A 25,923-nucleotide genomic window follows, 5' to 3' on the forward strand; every position below is an offset into this window, starting at 1 on the left:
AGGGGTCGCAATTTGTCCGGGTTTCTGTCAAGGAAGCAGTTTTCTGTTTCACCTGCTGGCGTTTTAATGAAGCAAACCGCTGTTCCGACCAGCTGGAGGGACAAGGAACAGGCTGCAGGACCGATGGTCGCGTCTGTTCTTATATTCTTATATTTTTTTTTACTTTATCTTATTTTTATTGCACCGATTCATGGGAGGGGGGGCACCGCTGTGTTTGGACAAGATTAATGATTCAGTGAATAACATAACTATTTACAATGTAATGACAAGCAAATGACAATTTATGCCAAAAAAAAAAAAAAAAGGATAATCTTTGCAGATAAATCTCAGATTATGGTTAAAATAAGTGATACGAGTAAATCATTTTCACATTAAGGATTTGTGTTGTCAATAAGCTCCAACATTCAACTAATGTAAGACAAAAAAACAAAAACAAAACACAAACTTAAACAGGTTCCTGTGTGTCCCTTTGTGCTCAGTTCTTGTTGGAAGTTTCTGGAACATCACCTCAGTGACCATGAGGTCATCCCAATCCCATTTATTCCCAATCAATAATCAATCGCCAAACTTCCTGGTGAGCGCAATATGTCCGACTGTATTTGAACGCAGCATTGCTCTCCCGCGGTGCACACGACCATACCGAGTTAAGGTGATAAATACAATAGGTTAACTATTTAAAAATAGATTTATTTTTTTAAACTCTTAACTGACGTGGAGATAGAGTGAAAACAAACAACACGCCTAATTCTAACGATCCGTCATCCTGTCGTTGATGTATAAAAAGATGTGATTTTATTGAATTCTACGGTTTTTAAAGGGAGTGGCGCAGACAAAAAGGGAGAATTTTTATCTGTTTTTTTAATTTTTTTATTTTCTATTTATTCTATTATTTTAAAATGATTTTTGAATTAAATAATCTGGTAGCGGAACCTTCGGGAGACCGGCCGGACCCAAATCGGTGACGGACCAAAACATCTCACCGGGAGTTGACGTGTAGCGGCTGGTTCTACGATGGCTGATACCAAGGTGGAAATATCAGCCGACGGCAGCTCTTCTGCGTTACAGAGCAACAATGCTACGTCGCAGCCGAATAACCCACTGTCCAGGAAGTTAAATAAAATTTTGGAGACGAGGCTCGACAATGACAAGGTAGAATATTAACTTAAATTCCTTGCAAGCTAGCTCGCTAGCCGCTAGCGGCTAACCCTGCTAGCTCGCCTGTTCAGGTGCATCAGATTACCTGTTTTCTGCACAGCGGTCTCTGAAACCCGAGGAAAAACCCCAAAAGACTTGTTATTACTTTCTAATTTATGTATTTTCTGTTAGTGCAAACGGTTAGCCTGCGCCTTTTCAGCATTGTCCATACGAGACGTGTTTTTTTTTTCCCCACTAAGTTAAAGAAGTATGTTTCTCCTGAAACCTGTGTTTTGAATTGTATTGAAAGGAAGCTGAGATTTATGTGTTTTATTTTTCTAATGTGATGGTTAGGCGTGCAATGACACATCCATCCCATAATGCGTAAATATTGTGCGGTTTAAACCTACAAGCGGCATATGGTAGGTTGGCTCTGAAATCATCTCCAAGAGGAAATATATCGTGATCTCTGAAGATAATGTGACAATAACAGCAAAAAGGTCAAATAAGATAGTAGAGTAAAAGCAAATTTGGTTGAATGAATATGAACACTAACAGGAATTTGTTTACCTGGAAGTGTTTGGTAAGCAGATGCTTGATTGATTATTTCCGTTTGTCTTTGAGACTTTTAATCTTAATCTAATTGTATGTTATTGATCACAGCTGCAGGAGTGAATTACATTCACATGACATAATGTCAGACTACATTATGAGCTAACATAGCAGTTTGGTCCTCACTTGGCTGGTCCAGTATTATCCGGTGGTCGAACCTGGTGATTCCCACCTCTCACCAGAATATCCACCCTGTGTTTGCAGGAGATGCTGGAGGCCCTGACGGCCCTGTCTGTCTTCTTCAGCGAGAACAGCCTGCGCACCCGAAGGAATCTGCGAGGAGACATCGAGAGACGAAGCTTGGCAATCAATGAGGACTTTGCGCGAATATTTAAGGAAGTGAAAGAGGTAATGTGAATTGATTTATTCAAAACATTGCATGATGAATTATTAAACAGCGTTATTTTATATTGGAGTGTGGAAAAACACTCACGCTGATGGCAGACACTGTAGAACCGTCAAAACCATGGGGACATTTTAAGAAAACAAGCAATTTCATCTCTAATATTAGATGAGTCTTTAGAAACCGGCACACAAACATGGATTCCAAAAAAAAAAAAAAGCCAAATCCAGTTCTCTTATCAATGAAATGTTTAAGTTTCCTTATATAGTTAACTTCAGGAATCTGTTCCTTCTTCTTGTCTTTTCTTGCTGCTTGGCGAAAAGACCACTAAGCATCAACATCCTTCGAGTACATGAGCTGCTTCTCTCATGTTCAAATAAAATGTGGAACACGAGAAAAAGATTGAATTTATGACCGGAAGACAAATTAGATTTGAACACGAGTCAGTCTTTAGCACCTCTTTTTATCTGCTGCTGCAATAGAACTACGCCGATTACTTTCCTTGTGGTTTTGCATTCTTTAAAGAGGGCAAAGATTGTCTTCTTCCTTGCAGGCTGGATCTTTCCCCTTCCTCTTCATAGCTCTTTGCAAATGAGCTGATGCCTTCTGTTGTTGTTGTTGTTGTTGTTGTTGCTGCTCACATTTGCACCACCATTTGACCCACCGACTGGGGGAACCATCCCCGACCACTGCAACCAAAACACCCATTTAAGTAGCTTGAGCTAGACTGAAGCCTCCAGATGCAACCCCCTTGACCCCCGTGCTAATATCACCGATTTTACAGGTTGACGCGATTTCTGGATTTATTTTTGGCCGTTCTCGAAGAGGGTCCTGCTTCAAATGTCTGGAGGACATTATTTACACTTAACTGGCTGTGTTTTGTTGATTCATATATCAATGAATATGTGTACCATATGTGCCTTTGCTTGCTTGGTTTTGTTGTGTATGCTTATTTCTATGGCGCGGTGTCGTGTGGAGTCTGTTTAGGTTCGGCTTACGTTCTCCTGGGTTCTCCAGAACCACCCGGTAGGTTAATTGAAGACCCCGAGTTGTTTGTTGGTGTGAACAAGGCGGTCGGGGTTGGAGCATTCTCCAGCCCCCTGCCTGCAGGAAAAGCGATATCAATAACAAATAAATGGATGTTGGTTTTCCGTGGCTCTGCCCGTGTACTCTGTAAATCTCTGTGGCTCTGAAATGTGTTATAAGAAAGAGGAAGAGCTAATTGGTCCCTGGAGGCTCTCAAAGCAGAACGCGGGCCTGAGCATCCAGTTACCGAGCCCCTCTTCTGAGGAACCAAATTCCAAACTCCCTGCGGGGGGCAGACACCCTCTCTTTGTTTAGGAACAGGCTTAAAACCTTTCTTCTTGTTAGCGCTATGCTAGCCCTTAGTTATGCTGCCCTGGGCTTACTCTGTTGACGAATATCCCATGATGCACTTCTGTCATTCCTCCCTCTCTTCATCTCCTGCCTGCACTGGTGTCCCTTCATCAGTGCATGACAGCAACCTCGTATCTTCTCCCGAGTCCCTGGGCTCTGCCACGCCGGGGGTTCCCAGAGGGCGCGGCTTGATCTCCAGCAGTGTCTCACCAGACGGTCACCGTCGTGCTTTCTTTTTTGAATATTGATGCTATTAATGTATCATTTCAGCTATTAGCATGCCAGTGTTAGCGCCACTCTTCCCGCTAAGAGATCTTTTATGTTGATTGCCTGAACTTCCCCACCCTCTCATCACACTCTGGCTTTCTATCTCTCTGTCCCGCTCTACCACTCTGTCTTTCTACCTCAACCGGACGAGGCAGAAGGCTGCCAACATCGAGGTTTCTGCATCGGAAAAAGGCAGTGTTTCTTCGTGACTGTCTCGAAGTGCTCGCTCTCGGGGTAACGTCGGGCCGACGCGGCCTACAGCGGCAAAGCTTCTGCCTCGCAGGTTGCACTTTTCCTACGATGGTTAGCATCGTCCTCTGCCGCTTAGGCTCAGTGCCCCACACCTTAGAACAGGGGCGCCCGACACATCGATCAGTCACGAAGGTAATGTTGGTACATTACATGCCGATCAAAGTCTGTCATCCACCCTCCCGACGGCCCTTGCCAGTTTATTGAAATACAGGGCAGCCTGTCTGAGATCTCGTTTTTTCAGACACACAGGTCCCCACAGAGTCGAGCGCACGCAGGCAACTGAAACTTCCAGGGAGCTAACCAACGAGTTAGCCCTTCAAATGATTGAACATGAGAGCGGGGAAATTAATAAGAATTAATTAATAGATTAATAAGAACCGAAAACTTACCACTTCCGTGCGCACTCTCCCCCCCCCGACAATGTCCCATTCAAAGTGCACCTGCTCTTCTGAAGAAGGGAAATGTGGAGCGGCACTTTCTGACCAATCATAAAGGCTACGACGTGAATTTCCTTCGGAGAAGCGAGCTGAGAAGGAGAAAGGTGAAGGAACTAAAATCGCGATTGTCCGAACAGCAGTCATTTTTCTCTGTCCCGACTTCAAAAGCTCGGGATCGGCTGCCAGCAGCCGCTGTCTGGACCAAGCCGCTCTGGCGGGCTCTGTCATCATTTTGGTCAGAAAATGACCAAAAATGTACTGTTGTAGCGCGGTGCAAGGTGCACAAACATATATTGTGTTAAGTATATGTAAATATATATTCATATTATATATATTATGAAGTGCGTGTGGCCCCGCTGTAGATCACCTCAAAGAGTGCGGTCTATAGCTGCTGCACATGGAAAGTGTCATCAGACCACGGGGTTGTGATTTAAATAAAATCCGAGCTGACTACCAGTTAGAAAAGTTGTGCTTGTGCCTTTGCTTCGGAGTTGCTCATCAGTCGTTCGCCGCGGTCGTACGGCTTTAACGCTTCGTTTTTATCCCCCAGGAGCTGGAGAGCGTCCACGAGGACGTCCAGGCCATGAGCACCTGCTGCGAGGAAATGACCAGCAGGTTAAAGGTAGGCACTCCTTGCTTAAAAATTCTCCCGAGTGATTAAAAATTGACAAATGCGTTGTCACCCCCCCCCCCCCATCAGAAATTCAGCATCTCGTGAATGAAATCAGCGACTGAGTGAGCCAAGGGCAGGTGTCAGACAAACATCTGAAAAAGCCTGGCGAGTGATGATGAAACTTTTCTTCTTCCTCAGGCTGCCAAGGAGCAAACTCAAGACCTGATCGTGAAAACCAACAAGCTGCAGGGAGAGAAGTGAGTCCGTTTCGTGTGTGTGTGTGTGTGTGTGTGTGCGCGGGCGCGCGTGTTTGATATATTCCTTTCTAAAAAAACGAAACATGAAAAGAAATGTGCTGTAATACAGTCGTAGCTCCTCTCCCCTTTGCTTGCCCTCAACGAGAAGACCCCGATAGAATTAAACAGCGCAGACTGGCTTTTAATTTTTGAGCGAAAGGCTTGTCAGGGAGGCTGCCGAAAAGAAGGAGGGAGGATGAAAAAGACAAGGATCCTGCATTTGTGACTGGACCGGCCGACCGCAGCGGCAGACCCGGACGGTGACAAGTAATCAATAAGTCGATAAGCGGCACGTGCGACGCGACAAATGCGCACGCGGCCCGCCGTTCAGAGCGGGATGGTTTACGATGGGATGTTGAATGTCGAACTCATAAAATGTGACATTTGAGAATGCCGGGCGGGTCGCCGTGACTGACTGGCATCCTCGGAAGCGGCGGATCTCACAGGCATTTCCTCCCGTATAAGCTCTGCTGCTGCCAGTCATTTGGAAACACACACACACACACACACATGCGCTGATAGGCATCTTCAGCCGTCCCAATCTAGATGACGTCGCCCGCCATTTCCCTTTTTCCTGGTTCTCATTCCAGTGGAAAAAATGAGTCCTTTTCTTTCCTATTTTGCCGCGTTTCCAGACATAAAGGGCCTCGGTCAGCCTCGAAACGACAAGTTATTTTCTCCCCCCACTGTTTTATATCTAGATACGAGTCATGGAACTATTTTCAAGTCGCCAAACAGTTGTATCTTACTGCGGCACGTCCTGGTCGTCCCCCAGACCTCATTATCCGCCAGCGGCGGAGAGCGGCGTGTGGTCACGTGACCCCAACCCGAGCATTTCAGGGAAGTCCTTGCTCCCCCGGGACGGCGGAAACAGAAGTTAGATCTCACTCTTAGATTTCCACTCCCCGGCCTTTATCCAGAATCACTGATTATTAACGTGTTGTCATGGCGACGATTGTAATTTGACCTCTGCCTGCTTGCTGCGTGCAAATGACACCGTCTCCGCAGCCTCGCCGTCGTTGTCGCGCGTGCGTTTTGCCACGGCCGTGTTCCGCCGCTCCAGGTGCTCGGCAAAAATGAACACGCTTTCGCTCCCAAGTTAGCGTTTTGATACGCATGCTAATGTTTGGATATGTGTGCTAAAGTTAGCGAAGGACACGTCAAGTCCAAAAAAAAAACCCTGGCGCTGTCTGGTGAATGATTTATGGCATTTATGAATATCCTCCCTGCACCTGTGTGCGTTCATGGGGGCGGTATGCGACAGTCATCATCAACCGAGGTTTATTTGCGGCGCGTATCCTGTGATAGTTTGTCCTCGCCGCGCACATCCCCAATCGCTCGTGTTTACCCCCCCCACCCCCCGAACTTTTTACCGCAGCAGGGGTGTGTTTTGTTCTTGCACTTGAGAATTGCTGACAGTTCAGGTTAAAAGCCGCCGCGCCTCTTGATCCTGAAGATGCAGAGTTAAGACAGGAGTCAGGTGCTTTCTCCCCCCAACACCCCATCTATATAAAGGTGAAATTAATCTACATGTCAATAATCTACCGAATTGTTCCGGCAAAGTGTCGATGAAAATGTGAGAAATAAAACAAAGACTGGTGTTTGTCTGATAGCCTGGGGAGGGGGAGGGGGCTCATTAGCATTCAGGGCTGTGACCTCCGCGCTCAGCGACCTTGCGTGTTGCCGTGGAGGCAGGGGAGCGAGCAAAGATAATGTAGATTTCTGGCAAAAAAAAAAAAAAAAAAAAAAAAAGTGTGTGAGAGAGAGAGGGAGAGACTGCTGACAGCTGTGATATAACGCCGCAATTCCGTGCTCCGCTAGCACGTTGTCGGGCCCTCGTCACGGAAAAAGGTGACACGGGGATGGAAGAGGAGGGTGACGAGCTCAGAGAGCGATGGAGGTCACAGACGACAGAGTGATGAAACCGCCGGCAGTGGGAAAAGAACGCACCGTGTTGGGATTCGTCGGAGGTCTCGCTGCACAGCTTTTTCGCACGAATAGGAACCGCCACTGAAACAAAAAAAAGAAACGGCGGTTCCTTGCGGCGGTGACCCCGCGGCCAGATGGGCCGGCAGCGGCGTGCCGCGCCCTGACCTCGTCTTGACAAATTTTTACGTCAGAAAAGCCGCCTAGGGAGGCGTGAAGCCGGAGCTGTCCTCCCTGTCCGCCGACAGCTCTCTCTCAAGCCGGAATCCGAAGCTTTCATCCGACGACGGCGTGTTTTTTTTTTCTCCCTGGCGTCACCAACGTTACCCGCCACGACACTTTTTTTTTTTTTTTCTTTCATTTCCCTTCCCAGCGGCCACTCTCGCGCCGCAGTCGCAGCCACACCGCTACTTCCAGTTTCACCTCCCTGCGCGTTACCTCCTCCCCACAGCCGTCTCACATCCAGCCGCCAGGTCTGCGCGGGTCGGAGGCCCTCGCGTCCGACCGAAGCCGCCGGCGTCTTATGCGCGTCATTTGTCAGCTCTAATGAAACGGAAAGGGGGGGCCAGATTGATTGTGGCGGTGGGAGCGGCGGGCCAACGTGGGCGGGCAACCTGTGTTTGTCCGCCGGCTGCTCTTTTGTCTTTCCACACATCCTGGCCCTCCAACAAAGGCGCTGCCAGCGCGTTGTCCTGTAAGGAAACCCGATGCCGCCCACCTGTCGCGCTCCGCGTGATCTCTGTCCGGAGGTGACGCCTTATCGCTCAGGACGGACTGAGGTGCCACCGCCAGCGGCGGCGTCCGTTGTCAAGTGGTTCCAGGCGGCCCACTTGGCTGCACGCCATGAAGAAGTGCACGTGAGCGGCTCGTAAAATCCCGCCTGTATCCGTTAATCATCAGACACGGGGGATAAAATTCAGCGGTCTTGAGAAAGTTTCACCTCGTAAACGGCGTCAGGGCGTCCGCGGGTTTGCGGGGGGGGGGCTGGTAAGTCGAGAGACATAAATCCCCGGGAGGGCAGAGAAGCAGCCGAAAAGAGAACCCGGGTAGACGGCGCTCGGGACCCGCAAAGGCGCCGGGCGTCCTTGACAGCCGCGTGGCAGCGCGTCGGCGCGCGTCGGCGCCCCGACGGAATTGGCCGAGCAGCTGACCAGCAGCAGCCAGGACAGGGCCAAGCTTGCACACAGGAGGGCCCACTTGATCCGGTGATACCAGAGTTTGTCATTTTTGACGCTGCCGTCTGGGGAAAAAATGGCGGTGGCGGCGCCGGCCGCCGGTGGAACGTCCAGACAGCAGGGTGGTATTTACTGCGGGGGAACGCCTGCGGGCTCCGGGCCTCTGTTTTTGTCTCGTTTACTTGGAAATTCATGCTGTCATGTTGCATTGCGCAACCCGGACATCTTGTTTTTCCCCGAGCAGAGCTCTTAATGTCCTTCCGTCGCCTCTGCGGAGGCGCTTTTCCCTCCTCTGGTGTTGAGGAATTGCATTCCGGAAAAGGATCTGTTGTGGCTTGACGCCGCTGCGGAAAAGATTACCCGCTGCAACCCCCCCAACCGACCTCACCTTTGACAGGTGTATCAAACCGTTTTCTTTTGTCGTTTTGTCAGTCGTCGTATCTATTCAGGAAGAACAAGTCTGTCACTCAGTGCGCGGTGAGGGCGTGAGATACCGGCTCCGTTGTTTACTTATCGCGGCCGGTTCTTTGACGTGCCAAACTTTTCTTCCCTTCTTATCCCGGCCGTTGCTCTGGGAGGGACTCACTCACTCGGCCCGGCATCCCGCGCTGAAGGGACCTTTGTTATGACCTGACGAAGGTAAAGACGTCCAGCCCAAGAAGTAAATATAGACAAACGGAAAATCCTGCCTTATGGAAACTGTGAACTGTTCAGGCGGCACGGTGACGCAACTCTTAGAGCTTCCACCTCACAGCATGAAGGTCTCTGGTTGGATCCCCACAGGGGGAGCTCTCTGTGTGGCATCTCCATGCATTTACAGCGTCTGCACGGGGTTCCTCCCTGTTCTCCGGGTTCCTCCCACAGTCCAAACACTTGCTAGGGGTTGATTGGAGACCCTGTCTGAGTGAGAGGGTGAATGGTTGGATGTTTCCAAATGTGGCCCTGTGATGGACGGGTTGAAAGGCTTCGGCCCCCCACGACCCTGAGAGCAGGGTTAGCGGCGGAGGTAATGAAGGAATCCGATTGAAAAGACCTTTTTCATTACTTTTTAAAATGTCCTTTCCTGCTGCTCCCCCTGTAGTCCAGTGTGAGGACACTTCCGAGGATCCGAGGCACCGCTCACCCTCCGCTCGCACCTGTGATGGATCCAAACTCAGGTTTCCCCGCCGCCGACCCCAGGAGGAGACCGGCTCCTTTTCGGTCCCGGCCGGCTGAAGCCGGTCTTTGCCCCCCCCTCTTCCCCGCCGCTGCCCCCTTGAGAAACGATGGTTGGAAAATGTTCGCTTCTCCTCCGCTAAAAAACAACCAGGTGATTTACCGAGCGCGCCTTGTTCGCGCCGCGTCGGTGTCCGCACGCGGCCGAGGGGTTCGGGCAGTTGGACGGGCCGCCGTTTATCCCGCTTTTGCCGCGACAGAATTCCCCCTCTGCCTTTGGGCCGTTGCCATGGTCACCATTGTGCAGAGACTCTTACAGTGACACCGAAGGCGATCCCGCCGCCGTTATTGATGATAACCCCCCCCCCCGCCATCAGGCTCTTTATGCTTTTTGTCCCTCTTGTCTCTCAGTTATTTATGGATGTCCACGCTCCCACCGACCCTGTTGCTCCCGTCCCTGTTTGGAGCGACGGCTCCATCTGCTGTATGAAAGGAGCCGTTACAGCCGGCCGGTATTATTGAACTTTGTCCCCGTGGCCTTCTTCTCCCCCGAGTGAGACGCTAAAAACACAACAATGGAACCAAAAACAGAAAAGCCCATGAAAACAATTGAAAACTCACAAGGGCACGGCGCTCAGACACAACAGGAGACTGATAGAGAGGCCGGCTGAGCCAGAATGAAACTGATACCACTTATATAAGAATTATGTCAAAGGCCTTTTTTTTTTTTTTTTTATCAGTTATTTTGTTATATACAGCAGCAGAAACCCTCCATGTGTGTGTCTCTCCCCTCAGTCACCGCCTGGAGGTACGAGCCCAGGTGGCCCAGGCCTTCCTGACCAAGTTCCAGCTCACCGCCGAGGAGATGTCGACGCTGCGGGGGACCAGGGACGCGCCCATCACCGAGGTGAGGCTCCCCGGTCGGCTCCAGTGAAAACCCTCACGTCTGCCGTGTGCTTTCTGATTTCCGACGATTATCCCGACCCACGGGTTTGGTTTTAAAGGAGAAATCAATGAGCTTGAGTTGCTGGGTTCGGATACGGTTTCCTCTTTTACAGATCTGAGGAACCTCCTGCATTATAGCTGCTTTCAGACAGAACACTTCTAAGATCTGTCCGGCTCGAATTTGGTTTCAGGAACAAGTGTTCTCCAGGGGAGCTTTGCGGCAGTAAAGAACATGGTAGGTGCCGGTGCGGCGCAAGCGTCCGGTCACCTCAAGTGCCGCACTCAAAAGCAAACCACTGCCAAGACGACGAAGACGACTGACAACATGGGGAGCCCAGTACATTTTGGGGATAATAACCAAGAACTGTCAAAAAGTGTTTTTATCTTCTCCCTGCTCTGCTTGGCTGTGTGTTCGCTAGCTCGGTGCTTATTTTGGCCAGAATGTTTATGTTCCTCTGCGAGCCCTGGAAACCCGTCTGTGGCTTAGCCGCCCAGAAGAGCTTGGACTTCTTCGTTACTCCGGCTCTCGCCGCTTCTGTCCATGCTGTTGCAAGAAAACAGCTGACCAGTGACCGTGGTAGTTTTTAAAAATGGCGCCCCCTGCAGTCCGAAAGAAGTATCCGGTAATTGGACTTTGAGTTCCACCGATCACCTCCACCAAATGTGTCCCTATGGGATCGTGAAAAGACCCTGCATCTGAGTGAGAGCTAAGATGGTCAAGTAACTAAGGTCTGAATGCATCGAGAAATGGCGTAGTTCCTGAAGAGGGTCAAGCAACCGCAAAAAGTTCCTACAGTGAGAAAGTGGCTGTTGTCATAATTTCGCTGATTTGATCCGGCAGTTCGTTTTCCAACATTTACAATCCTTCACCGGTGTTTCACAATCCTCTCTGCTCACGTGGATCCATGAGCGCCGCCTTTTCTTTTTCAGGATTTCTTCACAGCTCTCCGTCGGGTGAAGCACATCCACGAAGACGTGAAAGTTCTCCTGAGAACCAACCAGCAAACCGCCGGGTGAGCTCTCGCTGCCGTTGCTCCACGCCGGGATCCGGGGGCGGGGGAGCGGGGGGAAGCGGGCGTCCAGGGCGGCGTCCCGATGGCGTGGGTGTGTAACCATGCCTTCTGCGTTCTGTGTGCCAGGCTGGAAATCATGGAGCAGATGGCCGTGTTGCAGGAGGCGTCGTACGAGCAGCTCTACCGCTGGGCTCAGAGTAAGTCGAGAACACGGGTACGACCCAGAATGCACCGGGCCTCCCGGCGCGGAGGCCGGGAATAGCTTCTTTTCTGTCCAGATTTAGATAAAGCGGCGTGAACCTCCTCTCAAAGATCGAGATTATGTTTCCTGCCACATCCTGTAACGCTGCGAATAGGACGTCTCCCCGCTGACCCGGCGTTAATTTCCTCCGTCCTCGATTGTTGGTGTTTACCTGCCGGTTTGCGTGTCTGCCAGCAAGACCCCGGGAAAGAAACTAGAGCATCGCTTCTGGTTATAATCCCACCGATGAAAAGACAAATAGGACATTTATTTAAATTTGTCGCGAGGTCACGCTCTCTTCCTCTTCCTCAGTTCCCGCGCCCCCAAATTAAAACGGAAATCAAACACTTAAATTGGCACCAACCACAGCCGTGCACTTACCGCCAGGAAGCTCGAGAGCTCCTGCTTGATAAGACGATGTTAATAGACGAACGTGTGGAACCATGCAGCCGAAATTCAGACCTACTGTAATAGTCTTGTGATGGAAGGAGGAAGGAGAGCCGAAGATTGCCATGCCGCTTTGTAATTACTGTTTGTGGCAAGAGTTAATTGGTGGGGTGTGTCAGCGTGTGTGTGTGTGTGTATGAGAGCTTGCGTGTTTTTTTTTTTTTTTTTTTTTTTGCTCTCCTTCCCACACAGTGACATAAGGCACGAGGACATACAAAACAGAATTTAGATTTCGATCAAAACAAAGCTTCCGTCTTTTGTAATCGAAGAATTTTCCAACTCTCAGCGTTTCCAGCGTCACATCTGAGGAGGGCGCCATCTCAATTTCCTTTTTCGCTCCCGCCTCCCGGCAAGAAGGTCCGTGGTTCGATTCCGACGGGCTGGCCGCTCTGCGTTCGGTCGTGTTCTTCACGAGTCTGCAAGGAGCTCCTCTGGTTTCCTACCACAGACATTCTGGAGGCTCATTGGAGCCTCTAAATTGCGTGAATAGTAGTATGTCTTTATACGATACGTGGATGAGCGAGCGAATGGACGCCGCCTTTCGCCCAATGACAGCTGAGTTAGGCTCCAGTCCCCCGCAGCCCTTGGTGCGAGATAAGCTCTATAGAGAATAATGATAATTCAATATTGAGTTTTGACAGCAGCTGATTGTGTTAACCTTTACATTTATCCTGATCTCGGCCTCATGCTTAAGTTAGAGTTAATAAAGCTGGGAAAACGCTGGATGAAGGCGGTGCATTCAAGGACAGCCGCTCAGCGGAGGGGTCGCCGCTGAGCCAACTCTCCTCCTTCGAGTCAACGCACGCGTCGCCTTTGTTAATCGGAAAGAAATTTCATTCTGCCTGCATAATGACACTTAAAAAAACCTTGAGTCTGTGCGTGTGTGTGTGTGTTCCCATGCAGACGAGTGCCGGGCTTTGACCCAGGAGACCTGCGACATCAGCCCCATCATGACCCAGGCCATGGAGGCGCTGCAGGACCGCCCCGTCCTCTACAAGTAAGCTGACGCTCGCAAACATTTCACCTTCGCTCGGCCCGCCACGGCTCCCCGGCGTATTCCGGCTTCACAGAATCCGCAGCTAACGGCGTCAGGGGGGGTCGGCCACTTAAAAAAAAGGAAGGTAAAATCCCCCGGCAGAAGGGTTCGCCATGTTCAAACAAAGGAGGCGGCGGTGTGTTTGCGTGGAGTTCAGGGCCGCAGAGGCTCCTGCCGTGTTTGTCCCAGTGAAACAAAACAAAAGCTTTATTTTTTTTTCAAAAACCTCTTCGCCGAGAGCGGGTGTGGGCGTGGGGGGGTTGGCGGTTACAGGAAGTACAGGTTGGGTTCAGGACCGCGGGGAAAACACGCTCCAGGAGAAAAGTACGAGCAGGAGCACAGTATCCTCCACGTTCACCGCTTTCCTCTCAAACCTCCATCCGGCCCCTTTCTTATTCCACACTATTCACTCACTTCCAAGTCGATTGATAAAAAGAGACAAAGATCCCGAAAATCTCCCGTCATAATTCCCATAATTCCCCTGCCAGGCCTGTGGATTTCCGCGCCAGGATGCGATCGGCTCCCAGGTTACGCTTTCCTGGCACTGGCTAACCATAACAGCGCGCGGGGGGGGGGAGGGGGAGTTTTACATCTCACCCCGAGAGATGTTTTCGCCGCATTCTCGGAATCGCACCTGTCCGTCTCCAGCGCCCGGATGAGTATCCAAGGTCGCCCCCCCTCCCCGCCCCGGGTTGAGGCTCGGGGTGTAAAAAAAACAGTTCTTCCTGGAATCTAAATTGGTCTGTATCTTGTGTTTAGTCTGACAAAGAGCCCGCCACTGCCAGGCAATCAAAACAACCTCAGACTTCTTTCCTTCTGGAGAGGCAGCCTGCATTGTTGGTTCTCTGTTAGGGAACGACTCGGCGAGTGGGCACACACACACACACACTCACACACACTCACACGCACGCACACACACTCAAGACACCTCGGCTTCCCTGGGACTGCAGGCAAATGTGTCGGATCCAAACTCACCGCCTTGTTTGAGTTACTTTGGTAGTAACGAAGCAAGAAACGTCTGTAAGGGTTTTTTCCTTTCGCGGGCTTTCGTGGCCGCTCCGGTCCCGCGGGGGTCGGAGATTTTACGCCATCAGCCCGATGACTCGTGGAAACCGAAGCCCGTTTGGACGCAGCTTGAGGAACCCCCGGCGTGGCGCCGTCGGCTATTTCTTCAAGGTCGCATTTACGATATGAGTGACGGGCCGGCTTTGACACCCGGACCCGCCGGCTCCCAACATGGCCGCCTTACTCTGTCCCCATTTAACCCCCCCTTTTTGCACAGGTACACTCTGGACGAGTTTGGGACGGCCCGGAGAAACGCGGTGGTTCGCGGCTTCATCGACGCCCTGACGCGCGGCGGGCCCGGTGGAACGCCACGCCCCATTGAGATGCACTCCCACGACCCTCTGAGGTAACGTCCGGGTCCCTCCAACAAGAGTATTTTCAAATGAGCTCAGGTTGAACCAAGGGTTTCTCTGAAGTGCTCAGATTCTCAGAAGCCCATTTGACAGGAGGAAAACAGGGAGAGACTGACCGGACACTTAAAAATGCCAAATATAAATCTCTTCAACCGTGATTGTTTACATTTGTTTTGAATTCAATTTGGCAGCACGCTGGCGCAGCGGTTAGCGAGCGAGAAGGTCCCTGGTTGGATTTGGACACGGGGCCTTTCTGTATGGAGTCTTCGGGGTCGGGTTCCTCCTGCAGTCCAAAATACCCGAAATTGTCCAGATGTGTGAATGAGAGCGATGAGTGTCTCCATATGATGTGTGAATGAGAGGGTAAATTATCTTCTATGGGACGTGTGAATGATAATTTCTTTCTCAGTGACGCATGAATGACGGAATTGCCTCCATATTGGCGTCGACATCTCCTCTATTTTGGCTCCAGGCTCACTCATTCATTCTCCTGAGAATGAATGAATATTCTTCCTTTCCAAAACGAAGGCAGCCGCCCCTGCGATTCTTGCGACGCACGGCAGGCGTCCGTGTCGCCGGGTCCCACGGCTCCTCTGCCGTTCAGGCCGTCTCTCGGAGGGCGACGGTCTGATCGGCGAGGGGAGAGTCTGAGCGTCTTTCTGTCTCCAGCGCACCTCTTCCTCCTCCCTCTTCCTCCTCTGCCCAGAAACCAAATGGGAGATTTTCTGAGAATGCCAGCCATGTTTAGAACCAAAGAAAGGGGGAAAAAAAAAAAAAAAAAATCATCTCCACTTTATCGGGAGACATTAGCGCTTCTAAGAACACCAAGTTCTTTCCCACCTCCCTCTTTCCTCACACACACACACACACGCACGTCTTTATATGTTTGTGCGCGCGATGTGCACACACGCAAACACACACTTGGTAATTCAAGTTAAACCTAGCTGTTTTCCAGCATTATGTAACACCCGGAGACATGTGCTTGTGTGTGAGGGGTTGTGAAACACAACGCGGTGGCTGCGGCCTGGTAACCCCGGGGTTTAACGCATCCCACCCCGCGTCTCTTCTCAGATACGTCGGGGACATGCTGGCCTGGCTGCACCAGGCCACCGCCTCGGAGAAGGAGCACCTGGAAGCTCTGCTCAAGCAGGTCAACCTGCCAGGTACCGTCACCGTCGCCAGCTCTGAAAAGAAAACGAAAAAGGCGCTCTCTCATGTCTGGCGTCTCCTCCTGCCGCTGTGATTTCCCATCCGCCCCCTGAGCGGGATTCCAGAAACTTCCTGGCCCAGGTTGAAACAGGAAGCGTATGAGATTTTTCTTCTCTCCAAATAAGGACTCGTGGCTGTTACCTAGCAACCCCCCCCCCCCTCCTTTTTTAATTTTTTTTTTAAGGAGAAAAACCTGTGATGAAATTTACATTTTAAATCAAGTAGAAAGGAATGCACCTCATGACGCAGAAGAGCCGACGCGCGCGCGCACACACACACACACACACACACACACACGCCCACACAGGCAAAATGAAACAATGATAAATGGCGCAATATGCAAAAAAAAAGTTTCAGTTTAAATATTTAGTATGTTTATCTTCATCTTCTGCTCCCCTCAGGTGTCGCCTCAGCCAATCACCCGACTCCATCTCTCACACCAGCTGACTTAATGTTCTCTTTCCCTCCGTCTCCATACATGTCCTCTCTGTTCTTCGTCTTCTTCCAACCGCAGCATCCTTCCACCCAGATCTTCCCCGTCCCTCCTCTGTCCATGTTCAAACCATCTAAGTCTGGCCCAAAGAGGAACCTCAACATCTTCATCATCTTCATCATGCTGCCTTTTGTTTCTCCTCAATGCCGCCGCCTCTATTGATATAAATACAAAATGCCGATATGAGAGTCGCGTTTCAATATTAAATAATCCGCAACTTCAGATTGTCCTTCTTCTCACCCCGTCTCTGTGAGGTCATTTCAGATCCCGTCCATCGATTACAAAACTCTTTTAAACTGACACACGCACACCCCGGGCCTCTGAGAGAACCGTCACGGTTCCGCACAAGTAATTTTGTTTATTGGCGTATTAAACCTCGCACGCAGCGCTGCGGCGCTTGTTGCAGGAACCTCCGCCGCGCCAGGGTTCACGCCGGGAGGAAGCGGCGGGGGCGCCCGGTGGATTCCCCTCGGATGAATACCGACACTGTCCGTCCGATGTGGATAAAACGGTGTTTGATGGCGGGCACGCCCACGTGCAAGGCGCTGTTGCTCCAGACAAAATCGGGACCCGATGTCCTCGGGGCGCTCAGTGTTTTTTTTTTTTTTTCTTTCTTTCTTTTCTTTTTTTTTTTCTTCTGGATTTCAAAAAACATCTCAAGCTCAGTTTGATGAAACGCGGGGGTGAATTTTCGGGTTCTTTGATGCCAGCGAGTTAAGAGATCTTTGTGACTTGACTCTTCAGCGCTTGTGTTCCTCCAGGCGTGGCGGAGAACATGCAGGATGTGGTGGGACACATCACCGAGGGCGTCTGCAGGCCTCTGAAGGTGAGACAGTTGGCGTATCGAAAACCCCAGCGCCGCCCCTCTGCCGCGTCCTGACCCCTCTTCCCGCCTCCGTCCCCAGGTCCGGATAGAGCAGGTCATCGTGGCCGAACCCGGCGCCGTCCTGCTTTACAAACTCTCCAACCTGCTCAAGTTCTACCACCACACGGTCAGGTATGTCCCTGCGCCCCCGACTCCGGATGCCAACCTTCCCTCCCGTGCCATCGGCTGACCGGCGGCGTCCTTCTCCGACCAGCTCCATCATTGGCACCAGCGCGGCGTCCCTGCTGATGACCATGGAGGAGATGCACATGCTCAGCAAGAAGATGTTCTTCAACAGCCTGAGCCTCCACGCCAGCAAACTGATGGACAAGGTGGGTCGACAAGTGAACCGTCCTCATGCTACGGCGCCAACCTGAACCCGTGACGTGGCGCTTGCCCAAAATTCCAGAGCCTTAATCCCTGCTGCTCTGTGGCCGGCAGGTAAGACTGCTACTCCAGCTACCTGTAGTAAAGCATAACAATAATAGTAGGAAGGAGGGAGAATAAGAAATACGACACTTTATGTTTTATTGTATTTCTTATTCTCCCTCCTTCCTACTGTTATCTATTATTATTATGTTTTACTTGAAACTCTGGCACAACAATTTCCTTCGAGATAAATAAAGTTGTTCTTATCTTATCTTACCTCTGAGCAGAGAACCTGCAGTCAGGTGTAGGGGATGCAAGGGGGTCCCAGAGTTTATGCCAAATTTGCCAAAACACGTCACAAAGAAACACGCAACCGTTCACACGTGTTGACAATTTCGGGGTTCCAGTGCACCTCCTGCATGTTCTTGTACTGCGGGAGGAACCCGGTGGAACCCGGTGGAACGCCACACAGACACGGGGTCGTCCCCAACCAGCGGCGTCCTCGCTGTGAGGCAGAAGCCTGAACCGCTCTTCCACCTTGTATTAAGAACGCAATGTATAGATTAAAAGAAAAAAAAAGCCAGCGAAACCAAAGCAGCGCTCAGTAGGACAAAGAAAGGAACTCTCAGGTAAAGAGTTGAAAAGAGGAACTTTTAATTTCTCCGTCCGCTCCCCCCACCTGAATAAAGCTTGCCGCAAGCCACCTCTCAGAAGCGGAGGCATTTTTTTGCAGTATGGTTTTGACGGGACCCTGCGCCGGGGAAAAGCCCAATCACCAGGGGTTGGTCTGCGGACGTGAAAAAGCGATCTATCTGTTTGAACGCAGCTGTTTGTTAAAAGGACCGGCGGGGAGGTCCGCGTCCAACTCCCCCTCCCCGTCAGACTGAAAAGCCTTTTAAAGTTGTCGTCCGACAGAGACTCTCCCCTTCGAGCGGACGCTCCTCCCGCTCGACGCCGCGATAAAAGCTAAAGCTGCCCCCCGCCGCGTTTACATAACGCCCTCCCAGCGTCTTTTATTTTCCCTAGAAATGCAAATGTTAATGGATGGTGACGCGTCTGGAGCGTTGCTGCGGGGAAACCCGCTGGAAGGGAGACGTGGCGTCGATCCTCCCGAAGACAGAAAGGGTTTGATGTTCTCAGAAGTTGCCATGAAAGCGTTTTCGCTCAATCGAGCAAAAAACGCGGAATCTAATAAAGGTGAAGCGCAAAAGTAGAAACCACCATTTTGAATTAGCGGTTCGGTGTTTACGCCCTCCTCCTCTTCCTCCTCCCTCTTTAGCTGCGAGGCGTTCTTGTGGCGCCACCGTGGCCGGACGCCAAACCGGTTACAGTTTTGCTAAATTGCCGTCCAAATATACCCGAGCACGAGCTCCTCCGCACAGTGAGGCGGCTGTATGGGGATCAATAGCAGTTAGGTGGGGGCTCCGGGCCGCTTCGCCAATTTGGAGCCCCCCCTCCCCCCCGGCGGCACCAGCTTCAGGATGTCGGGAACGCGACCTTCTCGTAATTTGCCCTGTTAGGTGGGCAAAGGTGGCCGGGGCACAAATGAAATCAGAACCCTCCATCTGGAGAAAAAGGAAGCGGGGGGGGCTTATAAGGTTCTTCTCCTGGTGAATGATCTCCTCCTTTGGGCAGGTGGAGCTGCCTCCCGCCGACCTGGGGCCCACAGCCTCCCTCACCCAGACCCTGTCGCTCCTCAGGGAGGTGCTGGCCTCCCACGACTCCTCGGTGGTGCCCTTAGACGCACGCCAGGCCGACTTTGCCCAGGTAAACACTCGCATACACCCCTAAGTAGCTTCCCCATCGGCCGTATTTAACTTCCTCCCCCTCGCGCAGGTGCTGTCCTGCATCCTGGACCCCCTGCTGCAGCTGTGCACGGTGTCGGCCAGCAACCTGGGCACGGCCGACATGGCCACCTACATGGTCAACTCGCTCTACGTCATGAAAACCACGCTGGCCCTCTTCGAGTTCACCGACAAGCGGCTGGAGATGCTGGAGTTCCAGGTCGGGCCCCGTTTAGATTCACTACCCATCAGAAGATGATCCGCTGCTTGAATGGAAATGGCCCTGAAAAATATCTTTTAATATATTTTAGTCCCCCGCATCCATTAAACTCGCCCGCCCACGGCTTCTATTTAGGCGGTTCAAAATTTTCTCAACTCTGTGTGTGTGTGGCGTTATTGTCATCTGTGCTCAAACGCGTCGTCTCTCCCTCTATTTCTAGCACATCCTTTTGTCCGCGAGCGCCACCAGAGAAGTTTCGTCCTCCAACGCCATAGCGATCCATTAACAACAAGTACCGTCGCTTTTCTCTCTCCGTCTCTGTCATATTCCAGATCGAGGCTCACCTCGACACCCTGATCAATGAGCAGGCGTCCTACGTGCTGACCAGAGCCGGGCTGAGCTTCATCTACAGCAGCGTGCAGCAGCACGGCGCCGAGCAGGTCACTCTCAAACCCCCACCACCACCACCACCACCACCACTCCGTAACCGCCGTTTTCACATGCACTTTTATCCCCGGAGCCTCGCGGGCCCGTAAAAAAGTCCTAATGGGCCACCTCCGTAGGCATCAATGCTGTTTACACTCCTTTTAATATGGGTTGCTATGGCGACGCCGTGACCGGCGTCTGTATTCGCGCGTAATACAATTTGCAGGTCGGGTTCGTGCCAAAGACGGCGGACGAGGGAGGTCGAGCCCAGGCTTTCCCCGCGCCGCCGCTGCGTCGACCGGCAGCCTTAGTTGCGGCCCAACGTTTTCTTTTTCCTCATTTGGCAATTTTTTTCTTTGATTTTTTTTTTTTTTTTTTTTTTACCCCCGACTTCCTTAAATAGCCGCCCGTTTGAAAATGTCTCACTGCCTTCCATCGGCGGCGGCGCTGACGTCCATCAGCTGACTCTGTTCCCCGTGTCCCCCCCCCCCCCCTTCCCGGTGCTTTTAAGGTTGACTCCCTCGATCTATGAAACATTTTATCCCTGTCATTTTCTTGGAAACGGCCCAAAAAAAAGGATTGTATTTACGACCCGCACTCTCCTGTCGGCCGGCGGCTCGCAGATGAGCTCCTTAATGAGCCGGCGTCTCCATAAAATCACCGCGGGCGCGGCGCCGCAGCCTCGACCCTTGGACCGCTTCCCATTCGCTGCGTTTAATGTCGGCAATTTAGGTGTTTGAGCTTCACTAAACGTGGCCGTTTACCTCAGCGGCGGTCGGCGTCCCCCACCTCCCTCCCCCTCTCTCCGGCAACGCCGGGAAAGACGGGTTGGCGCTCGCAGCCGTCGTGTTTTTTAAAACGGAGTTGAACCGAATCCCGGCTAAAAAGAGGCTTTTATCGATTCAGTCAAACCAGGAGTATCAAGCCGCGTTGTTCGGCGGCGGCCGGGTTATGTAAGACCCCCCTGGACGCCGCCCAGACACAAATCTTCATTCATGGAAAGAGAATGAATCGATCCGCGCCGGGGACGGGGTTCGTCAGCGCATTCATCCTTCTGAAACGCTGCCGAGGGCAAGAAAAATTATACAGGGAAATAAACCTTTTCTTCTCGGCGTGAATGAGGAGACCTCAAGGGCCCGGTCGTTGTTTGGTTCGCAGATCCAAAATGGCCGCCGTTCATTCAGAGCAACCTTCATTTGGAAGATAAGCTGAGGTTTTTTTTTTTTTCTGTCTCTCTTTCTTTGCTGCTGCAGGGTTCTCTGTCCCTCCTCCCCAGCATGGACGCCTCCTCAGTCAAAGAAGCGATGGTGAGCTTCTTTTTTTTTTTTTTTTTCTTTGTTTTCCTCGCCGCGCTCAAGAGGTCGCAGCTCGGCCCGCGTGATGTGATTTTAGCAACGTTAAGCGAAGACTCCAAAAACGCCCGGCAGGCGGGTTACGAGCCCATCGGAGGTCTCAGGCAAGTCCCTTTTCCCCGAAAGGGACGAGCTATAAACAAATCCGCTGTTTTTTTTTTTTTCCATTTCCCTCCTTTCCTGTAAACCCCTGACAGCTCAGGCGGCGCCGCTCTCTTTCCCCGCAGGTAGACGTGAATTGGTCTCTTTATCTAGGAAATAAATCCAAGCAGATAATAGTCACGTTTAGGCGAACAGGTAGAAATAACAAACGCGCATCTCGCCCGCGCGCTGCGAATCAAATCTGGAGGCGCTAATTCGTCATTACCTGTTTTGTTTTGTTTTTTTCCTCCTCCTCCTCCTCCTCCTCCGGCAGGTCCAGTTTGATCGCTACCTGTCGTCCCCCGACACGCTCATCATGCCGCAGCTCAACTTCCTGCTCAGCGCCGCCATCAAGTGAGTCCCCAACCGACGCGCTCGTGCCCTCCTCGCTCGCTGTTCCTCCCCGCCCGGGCCGATTTCGCGTCTGTTTTCCCCGCTGTTTCAGAGGGGATATTCAGGGGGCTAAAAATAGCGCCGGAGAGTTTAACTCACTAATGTGCAACATTCATTAGCTCCCCACCGGCGCCCCAGATGTAACCTGATCATTACAGCGCTCCAAACAAAACACTCCAGCAAATGCACGGCGAATTTGGACGTTAAATTGCCGGGGCCGCCGACACGCGGAGACGGCGGCGGGCAGGCTCCGCCCTCGTTTGTCTTATTGATCAGAAAATGCACATGCTTTTAGCTCGGCGCCGGCTCTACATTGGAGGGCTCTTTCTGTGAGTCACGTTTACTGGGAAGAGCAGCAGGCTTGAGGAGCACTCTGTACCTCAGGTTAATGTTCTCTATTAATGGACACGGGAGGACTAATGGGCAGGACGCCATTAATTAGCTTCTGGTCCATTTCTCACTCACAGTCGTTCCCTGAAATCATTCCTCCTTTTTTGTCTTTCTCTCTCTCTCTCCCTTCCGTCTGCTCTTCCGCTCACCTAAATACACAAAAACATGCTTCGGCAAAACACTCCTGGAGTGCACGAATAATGAATGTACTTTCCGGCCCCCCCTCCCCACTCCAGGCCGCCGCTTCACGTTTTCACGTTAGTGCACTCGGCGCAGCGTGAGGTGTTAGACACAGCCCGCCGCTTCCGTCGCTCTCCGCGGACCAATTAATGGATCCCAAAAGGGCGCCGGGTCTTCAGCCGCCGAGGTGTCCCCGGGTCCAGGCGCCGGGGGCCCCGCGCTCACACACACACACACACACTCTTAGGATTTCAGCGATGAAAACACAAAGCGAGAAAAGCCGCGCACGCTCTGAGGCGTGTCGCCGCACAGGCGCGGGGATGTTGTGAAACGGCGGAGCGATCCGGGGTTCGCCTCGCCGGATCCTCCGCCGGAAACGGTCAGAAACAAAGAAGAGGTGCCGGGAAGGAACGGCTGCCGAAACCGCAGCTTCTAACGCCACGTCCCATCTTGATTTTCACCGGGAAGAAAAACAAACGGAGATTTGAATTCTGGGGCAAAAAAAAAAAAGAGGCTTTTATTCAAAGAAATGAAACACAAAGACGCGGGCGAAATGTGGGGAAAATGGTCCGCGAGCACAAAGGAATTCCGTGAATATTATCTGTTTCGGTTTTGGTCAGAGATGCTTTCACAGCCTCGGGAACGAAGCTGGTTCGCAAAGTGATGACAGATCATAAAGTTAAGTAAGACGCAACCCGGTCGTCCGATTTTTGGATCTCGCTCTGCAAGACGATCGACAGAAACCGATCTTCCCCCCCGGGAGCGACGGACAGATCCCGGATCAACGTGGGCGGCCTTCTGCCTCGACCGGCACGGGAAGAAAGGGAGAAAGCGAGAGAAAACAACACAGGAGCCAGAGGAGGGACGGGCACGAGACATCTTATAGTAGCGCTAACAGCCGCACGCTAATGGCCGAAACGGTCCAATCATAGCTGTGATATTCCTAAAAGAAATAGCAGCGGTGGAGAGAAGATGGGAGGTTACTATCACACACCGACGAAGGCGCTGGAGTGCGTCTGGCTCTTCCCACCCTTCAGGAGCCGTGGCTCTTCTTCAGAGAAGCAGCAGCGCTGCCGCTCTTTTCCTTTTCCCCCCCGCCGTCGGGGCATGAAGTGGTCGCCGAACACACAAAAAACGTATTAATTAGGACAAATTCTTACTCATGGGTGACTTATTCCAGCTCTGGATGGCCGACTAATGAAAGCTCCGTCCCGCCGCTCATTGAGTATCAGTAGAAAGATTCCCGCGCCGCCGCTTTTCTTTTGTTTTTTTTGTTTTTTTCCCCGCGAGCTCTGAAAAGGGTTTTCGTCTGCCCCCCCGCGCAGGGAGCAGATCTTCCGCCAGTCCACGGAGCTGGTGTGCCGGGCCTACCGGGAGGTGCACGCCGCGCTGACCAGCCCCGCCAACGGCTACAAGGACCCCGAGACCCTGGTTCCCCGGTCCCCCCAGCAGGTGCAGACGCTGCTGTCCTGAAATCCCCCCCCCCACCCCGAAAAAAAAAAAAAAACAAGGAAGAAAAAAAAAAACCCGGCTGTGTAAAGATCTGTACGAATCGGTGCAGTATTACGACACAATGTTTATGAAGCCGTTCTTCTGGGGCTAGCAGGCGCTGGTGGGGGTTCTTCATGGGAAAACAAGGGATCTTCATCGCCGGCGGAACCGCTTCCGGCCGCCGTCGACCTCGTCTTCGGACGGCGACCATATCTCGCCCCGCGTTCCCCCTCTGGACTTGTATGCTTTATTTTCCTTTTTTTTTTTTCTTGAAATGGTGAGCTCATTATTATTATTATTATTATTAAACACCAAAGACTCGTCTCCCTTTTGTTTCCTTCTTCGCGGCCGACACCGGACGGAACCCCCCCCCCTCGGGGGTCTTCGCTCTCGCCGCTTTTCAATCCGCAGGGCTCTGAGCGGCAGGAGCAGATGGAAAATCTTTTGCGGCCGCCCTGTTTGGCTTTCTGTCCGTCCCTCATAGAAAACACCCACATCTATCCTGCTGACTAAGACGTGGGAATGACACTTTAATGATATTCCTGAAGTCGCTCTCGTAAAAATTCTACCCCCAAAATCCCTCTGGCGGCGCACGACGATTCATGGCGCCTGAGGAGGAGGAGGAGGAGGAGGAGGGTGGCATCGCTATTAGCGCGAGGGAATTTTCATGTGAATGTCAGACATTTAAACACATTATATCAACCCCTGCTGCCTTCAGGGACCAATAAGAGCGTCTACCTCTAGAACTCCATTTGTAGACTTGTCCTTCTGTGGCTTTTACTCCACGATCCAAAAAGTATTTGTAGAAGTTACCGCGGGCGTCAAATCGCCGTGGAAACCCCGTCGGCCGACAGCTGTGGGTTCAGCGCGCGCGTCAACGTTGAATCAGAAGTGCGGCACGACACCAGAGACGACAACCGAAACCAACTGTATGGTTTTTTTGATGTATCCTCACCTTCCCTCTGCGACGGTTCATCGTCACGGCGACGGTGATTCCCACCTAGTTGTCACCGGGCGGAGCCATGTGGTTCTGCAAGAACCTTTCGCGACGGACTCGTCCTGTCGTCGACCGGCGTTTTCTTAAATTCTGCCGTCGGAGGCGTCTCCGTCGTCCGGGGTTTGATGTCGAAGGCCGTCACCCTTCGGGGGGGGGATCGTCTCTCCTCTGGGAGAAATTATCTGAACATCGTATCCACCTGAAAACGTTTTGTTGACCTTTTGTGTTTTACACGAAAACAGATTAACGTCTTTTATACGGTGCAGCTTTTCTTTTGATCTTTTTTTTTTTTTTTTTTTTAGCCTCCGAGCGCCTTGAAGATACTAGAACCCCAATCGCCCGTTCGGTCGGATCCTTTTTATTCAGCTTGAACTTTTAAAAAGCGATCAAAGCGGGGAGCGTCATGTGCGGCGAGAACCCGCCAGTAAAACACGCTAATATCAATCCAATCTGCTGTCGGTCTCCGCGCCGAAGAAGGCGGCGTTTGATTCCCCCCCGCTCCGCCGGCGGCACGGGCTCGCCGATCTTGGCAACGGCCTCGGGAGCTCTCTAGTTCACCGGATGTTACTCAGATATCATTGGCCGGTACATCGAGTACTAAGAATACCTCATAGTTCAGCATCTGGACGAGGCTCCGAAGGCTTTTAAAACAGACCAGATCTGGCCTCCACTCCTGCGGGCCGGGGTCTCACGTACGAGCCGGGGTTCTTCGGCGTCGGCGGGGAGCGTTTTGATGTCGGAGACGGCGGATTATTCAAGAACAACACGCTGTTTGGTGCGTGATAATACACACCATTCGCGCTTTCACTTACTCAGCTGCACCTCCGTTTATTGTATTTGTTTGGACTTTATTTAACCAGGAAGTCAAGCTGAGATCAAAACCTTTTTTTTTTCCCTGCTAATAGAGACCTGGGAAGGGTATCCAC

General features: G+C 51.7%; 1 protein-coding gene across 1 annotated transcript; it reads left to right on the forward strand.

The window, feature by feature from the left end:
• Positions 1–966: 966 nt before the first annotated feature.
• cog6 (component of oligomeric golgi complex 6) lies at positions 967–24,324 on the forward strand. Its single transcript, XM_086164148.1, has 19 exons — positions 967–1,149; positions 1,951–2,094; positions 4,973–5,044; positions 5,234–5,292; positions 10,383–10,494; positions 11,463–11,545; positions 11,672–11,742; positions 13,137–13,230; positions 14,552–14,680; positions 15,759–15,850; positions 17,151–17,215; positions 17,295–17,386; positions 17,469–17,586; positions 19,259–19,390; positions 19,460–19,627; positions 19,960–20,067; positions 21,307–21,360; positions 21,821–21,900; positions 23,835–24,324. The coding sequence occupies exons 1-19, from the start codon at positions 1,012–1,014 to the stop codon at positions 23,980–23,982; spliced, it is 1,959 nt and encodes a 652-aa protein (XP_086020274.1). The 5' UTR covers positions 967–1,011; the 3' UTR covers positions 23,983–24,324.
• Positions 24,325–25,923: the final 1,599 nt, after the last annotated feature.

This window comes from Fistularia commersonii, chromosome 18, assembly GCF_037954325.1.
Source record: "Fistularia commersonii isolate RoL2024-O1a breed Wild chromosome 18, RoL_Fcom_v1.0, whole genome shotgun sequence".
Taxonomy (NCBI): Eukaryota; Metazoa; Chordata; class Actinopteri; order Syngnathiformes; family Fistulariidae; genus Fistularia; species Fistularia commersonii.